The 6,497-nt window shown below is 37.8% G+C and overlaps 1 protein-coding gene across 1 annotated transcript; it reads left to right on the top strand.

The window, feature by feature from the left end:
* The first annotated feature begins 5,229 nt into the window (after positions 1-5,229).
* On the top strand, positions 5,230-6,207 carry LOC138249415 (olfactory receptor 52K1-like). The gene has a single exon (XM_069203376.1). The coding sequence runs from the start codon at positions 5,230-5,232 to the stop codon at positions 6,205-6,207; it is 978 nt and encodes a 325-aa protein (XP_069059477.1).
* Positions 6,208-6,497: the final 290 nt, after the last annotated feature.

Raw genomic sequence — 6,497 nt, 5'->3', positions numbered from 1 at the left:
TTGTTTCACACCTAATACAAATGTTTGCATTAACTAGTTTGAACCATTACATTTTTCATTCTGTTCTAACTGTGCTATTGTTAGACTTGGTAGACTTTGGTGTAGTGTTTCCTCAGACTTTTGCCTTTCCCCCTCCTGTTTGCTGAAATTTGTTTTTAGTGGCTTTAGGACTCTGTGTACTTTACCACTAGTAACCAGTGCTAAAGTGCCTGTGCACTCCTTTAAACTTGACAAAATATTGGCTTACACCTAATTGGCACATTGAGTTTACTTTTAAGTCCCTGGTAAAGTGGTACTACCTGTGCCCAAGGCTGTAAAACTAAAGTGTTATAGTGTGTTTTCAGCACATGCTGTGCCACACACTTAAATAACCCTTTAAAACATGTCTCAGGCCTGCCATTGTAGCTTGTGTGCAGCCCTTTTGCCAAACCTAAATCCCCTTTTAATACATATAAATCACTCCTAAAATAGGCCCCAAACAGGCCACGTGACAGGGTAAAAGGTAGAGCATGTGGTTTTATTTTGAACATTTTCTGGTAGTGAAAAAAAAACCTCACATTTGTTTTTCACTACTGTAAGGCCTACCTCTCCATGGGATAATACTGAGTTGTCTTATTATATTAATATTATTAATATATAATGTCATGTTTGGTCTTAAACAAATTATAATTTAAAATCCTCTTCAATGGTAAAGTCAGATTTTATGTCACAACTCTGAAAATGTCACTTTTGGAAATTTAGCATTTTCTTGGCTAACTATTTGGTCCTGCAGTCTGTGTCCTGAGTCACCTGATGGTGAATAGTTAGCAGTTGGTCAATGTTTATTTCCCCCCAGACAATGAGACAAAATGGGATGAGGCACTGGCAGGATGGGTGGGGCTGAACTCTTTCCCGCCCACTTATAATTCAAAGGACTGCCTCAAGGACACTCACAAAGAAACTCCACATTGGGCTTTGATCACTCAAACCACTTGGTGCCTTGGTAGGGGAATATAGAATGTTTCTAGAGCATATGTGTGCAAAGAATAGACGTTTCCGTCACTTCAAAGGCTGACACCAGGTATAAATACTGAACACTTAAACCAACTCTTCAGTACACTCCTAGACATCTGGAGAACACTCCTGCCTTGTGCTTCAGAGGACTGCCCTGCAACTTGATGCCTGTTTTGTACCTCAGAGAACACCCTTGATGCTACAGGAGGACTACCCTGCTACTTGAAGCCTGCTTTCTAACGTAGGAGCTGTCATGCTGCTTGGGGAATGCCTTGCTGCTTGAACCCAGGATATCTAGAGTGACTCCAAGGGCTAGTTTGCTGGCCTCCTGTGTGAGCTACATGAAATAAGCTCCAGAGATCAGAACCTGGAACCTGTACTCTGCTCAATTGAGCCCTGACCTTTCCAAGTGATGCTCAACCAATCCTAGACCCTTGGTTGTAAAACTGAAAGTTTTTTAAACTGACTAACCCCGAAAGTTGGGGCTTAGGAAAATTTGCATAAAAAAGGTGGCCTGAGAACTTAACGAAGAACTGGGGCCTACCTGCCTGCAATCCCAACCAAGGTGCATCTCCGGTCCTCCTGACTTCACAATAGCTCCCATTATTGTCTTCTCTGCAGCAGCAAATCCTGCTCAGTGGAACACCTATGCAAGGTTATCTAGCCTTATGGAGCCCTTGTCGGCTCCAGCCTGCAGCTTTCCCCAAAAGTAGAAATCTTCACTGCAACTTCAGGAACATTTCATTGAAGGTTCTTCATAGTCTGATGTTAAGATGAGACCGGGCCTAATCCACCTCATGTATTTAATCCTTGCCCCATCACGGTCAGCTATAACTTTTGACTTTGCCCTGGTCTCGAGCAACTAGATGACCTTGATTGGTAATTGATCTTTTAGGTGCTAGTTTTCCATATGAACTTCAGAACTTCGGTTTTGCTGATTGGAGTTAATTAATTTTGGTGTCACTTTATTTATTAATGTTTTTCTATTTTTCTAAATTGGTGTGGGATTTTTCTTGTGTTTGCACTCTATTACTTTTTATGTGCTGTATAAATACTTTTTACAGTGCCTCTAAATTAAGCCTGGCTGCCTTTGTGCCCATCTACTAGAGGGTTAAGCAAAGGTTAATTCAGTGACTTTTTCGGAGTCACTCTAACAAGAATTGTGGTTGTTTCCTGAGTAGGGATTCCACCCACCTCAACCAATGGCCCAATTTGTTTACATTAATCTAATTACCTGGTTTTGAAAATGCATTACAGGTATCCCTTCTTCTATAAAAAGCTCAGTCAACAGTGATATTATCATGTTCTGATTTTGAATCAAAATGTTATCAAAATGTCATACTGAAATGCAATTATAGAGTCTAAATAATTCAAAACGTTTAGGATAATCTTCTGAAAAACAGAAGCTGTATGAGCCATCCTAGATGGCATACATCATTATTGAAACATGCCGACAGGTGTCACAAATGCAGTCATCAGTGGTGAATTCTCATCCAGCTCCACTAAATGCTATGCCATACACAAGTCCAACTATGAAAACCACTTGTTATTGTCCACATTTATTGTTAGGTTTTCTGTGAGAAGTGGCGAGAGGCTTACAATTAAGATTTCATTCATCAAGCACATGAAATCAAGTTAGAGGTGTGACACACTTGATTTATTTTTTGCTAAAAGTATGGGTGATAAAATTAGAGTGAATTCATCTGGCTCTATTATACATTGTTCACAAATGTTTGTCAACATTTTTGACAATTCCTTTGTGACACTCAAAGAAAACTGTCATATTTTGTGCTGAACCAGAATGCACTCCTTTCTCATCCTAATGACATGTTTGAACCTCTTAACTTAACTTTGTTCCTTAACACTATATATTTTTAATAAGGGTATCTCCCTGATACTATATAGTATTGAGATTACATTTATGTAGTGTTTAATACCACTGGTGAAACACTTAAGTGCTTACTGGTAGGTAGCCAGCTCCTATGTAACACAAAACTAGTAGTTAATCCTGTGGTTATTAGTTATTGTAGGTGCTGTTAGTTATTAGGGTTAGTCTTTTTCACTTCCATCCATTTTATGGTAGATTATGTTAATTGGAGTGTTCCTTATTATGAATTCATTTTTGTGACACAAACCCAGAACAAAATGTTTGCAAATCTGGGCACTTTTGTTCATGGAAAGGGCATTGCTTAGCAAAAAAATAGACATAGTAGCTTTCTTTTTTGAAAGAAAAAGTTTATGTCTGAGTTGTACTGGTCTCATCCATAGAGTTCCTTGAAAATATGTTATTATTGTTGCATGAAATTTGATCTTCTTGTTTTTGAATAGGTGAGGCCACAGGAAGTGCTGCAGGAATTGTGGTTTTCACTACGATTACTATCCTAATGAAATATGTTTCTTAGAGACATCATCAGTTTTGTGGGGAAGTTGAGTATGCTTCAGAGTGTGTTTGTGAAAATGGAGTTGGTGGACAGTTGTGTTTTGTTGATATGTTGAAAAAGAGCTGAGTGTTGTTGTGACGTAGTACAGAGAATGCAAAGCTTTGTGTGATAATGAGCTGTGTGATTTGCCTTTCTTTTATATTTATTGAAACTAGATGTGATGTGAGTAACGAATGGTAAGGAACTGAAAGGGTTTGATTTTAGTGCTCTAAAGTCAGCAATTGATGAGAGTTCTAGAGGGGTGGGTTTGTGATATGTTGCTCTAAGCTGAGTTAGATGAGAAGGGAAGTTATGTAATCTGTTCTGGTGGTCCAGTTTGTTATGGTGCCAAATGAGGAAAAGGATTATGAATGACCAGGATTATGTGGAGATATGTGGGTGATTGAAAGGATGTATGTGTGGGGCTGAATGCTTTTGAAGAGGTGATATACCATTGGATTTCTGATTTATTTCAGGATATCCATATGGCTAGTAGAGGGAGAAGTTAGGAGAGCTACGAAAGTGAATGCCTGGTGTAAATTACACATTTTTACTCAAAGAATGATTGCACTGGTGCACAGAAAAGTAAAACATTTCTGGAACCCCTGAATCCACCAACCGAGTAATGATAACTCCATTTCTCTTCACTAACATACAGGATTTCTCATACACACTCAAAATTTCCAGTTCATTTTACATTTCATACATAACCCTAAATACCAATTAATTTACCTTTCCCTCAAGTTTTCATTGGTCATTGACACATCTCACAGTTAACTGTTTTTCACCTCTTCATAATTACCAAAATGACCCATCTTATTACACTTCCAACACTACTGAGCAAATTCAGGCCATTTTGTCAAACTAGAATGCTGCAATGATGCACCATATCTATGCCTTAAATGTACTATAATTTGTTTGTTGTGAGGAAGCACTTCAAGTTGCATAACATCTCCTACTGTTCTTGATGCTCTTTGCAATGTCTAAAACATCATGAGATGCACCTTTATATGTTAATAATTGTTGGTATTTTGTATTTGGAATTGCACCTCATAATTAACTGATTATGCACGAGTTGTGAAGTAAATGAGCCTTGTATGTTATGAAATTTAAACAAACACCTATGAATTCAGAAGATTTTCTCCAAATCACTTGCCTGAACCTGAACCTGACAACTGACAATTGGGTCATCTGACACACCACTCTGTAGAGTCCCCCTCACTATCTTCTTTTTGGTAGATCATGATCCATCAATTTCTATGCACCAAAATATGAAAATGGATAAGGATTATTGGTGATCTTCATTAAGAAGGTCTTTTCTGAAGGTAAATTATAGATCCGGTGACTGCCTAACAGTGAAATATTTGGTTGCTGACATTTAAAGCACAGGAACCTCTGCATCTCCCCTTTATCAAACTATTAATAACAAAACACTGTACTCTGAAGCCCGATCCCCAATATGATTTTATGAATGATTTTGTTATGATTATTTTTAGTGAATTCAAATTCCAAATTTTAATGAATGATAATATAATTATAGGGTACACAATGTAATGACAGGGTAAACGAAAGAGGATGCAGCAAGTATTTGTCCATATACTAACCATTTTTATAAAATAACATAACATAATACATAATATAACATGACATTGCATAACTTTTTAAAGCACATAGTCATACTGAAGAGTATCTTGGTTCTGAAATAGCTGAATGCTTATTATCTCTTCCTGTCAAATATTTATTATATTTTGCTTGTTTAGTGAAGTATTTTTTAAGCATCAGTTCTCCTTTATTTGCTCCTAGGTTCTTGGAGACTATGCTCATCTCTGCGGGATATCCTAGGCACTCAACTAAACATCTAAATATTACAAATGCCCATCCTTCTACATTTCTTCTACTCGGAATACCAGGGCTGGAATATGCTCACTTCTGGATTGCTTTCCCTTTCTGCTTTATGTATTGTATAGTGGTTTTTGGAAATGTAGTTATACTACTGATTGTGAAAACTGACATGAGCCTCCAGGATCCCATGCATCTCTTTCTATGCATGCTGGCACTTATTGACCTGCTATTAGCGACCTCTATTGTGCCTAAAATGCTTGGAATTTTTTGGTTCCAATCAAGAGTGATCAGTTTTGAGGCTTGCCTCTCACAAATGTTCTTCATCCACTCATTTTCAGCTTTGGAATCTGGAATTCTGGTGGCCATGGCCTTCGACCGCTATGTTGCCATCTGTCTTCCACTAAGACATGTAACTATATTAACTCGCTTGACCATTGGAAAGATTGCACTAATAGTGATTGTTAGAGCAGTTTTTCTATGCTTGCCATTTCCTTTCCTCCTGGAAAAGAGATCATTTTGTAAAAACAACATCATCCCCCATGCCTACTGTGAGCATATGGCGGTGGTGAAATTAGCTTGTGATAATGCTACCACAAGTATCCTCTATGGTTTGGTTGTGTCTCTCTTGGGGGTTGGAACAGATGTGATTCTTATTGCTTTGTCTTACTACATGATCCTTCAGTCTGTCCTAAACCTCCCAACCAAGGAGGCACGTTTCAAGTCCTTTGGCACATGTGGGTCACATCTCTGTGCCATATTACTATTTTATGTACCTGCACTCTTTACGTTCATGGCACACAGATTTGGCCATCATGTGCCTATTCATATTCATATTCTCTTTGCGATTAGTTATCTTTTGCTTCCTCCAATGATGAACCCAATGGTCTATGGTGTGAGAACCAAACAGATTCGTAGAAAAGTATATAGCATGTTCTTCCAATACAAATTATGAATACTGTCCTTCTGCGGGTTAATAGTAGCTGTTATGTTGCTCATTGTAAATGTTTGTGAATGGTATAGGTACATTTCCACTCACTCAAGTGCCAAAGTGCATCTTTATTGACTTGAACTGCAGGCAATCATGGAAGAAAGTTCAACTTTCACAATTAACCTTCTAGTGGAACAACTTTACATCCCTTTAAATGAATTACCACAAGTAACCAATGCATTGGAATGCTCACAAAACATTACAAATTTTCATCATTATCTGCATTTTGTAGAAACAACTCATGTCAAAAATAA

The sequence above is a fragment of the Pleurodeles waltl genome, chromosome 8, assembly GCF_031143425.1.
Source record: "Pleurodeles waltl isolate 20211129_DDA chromosome 8, aPleWal1.hap1.20221129, whole genome shotgun sequence".
In the NCBI taxonomy this organism is placed as follows: domain Eukaryota; kingdom Metazoa; phylum Chordata; class Amphibia; order Caudata; family Salamandridae; genus Pleurodeles; species Pleurodeles waltl.
The sequence above is the reverse complement of the archived record's forward strand: the minus strand, read 5'-3'. Positions and strand labels throughout refer to the sequence as shown.

What these genes read in the sequence shown, in the direction of transcription:
- LOC138249415 (XM_069203376.1), top strand. Translation starts at nt 5,230, where the DNA reads ATGCTCATCTCTGCGGGATATCCTAGGCACTCAACTAAACATCTAAAT.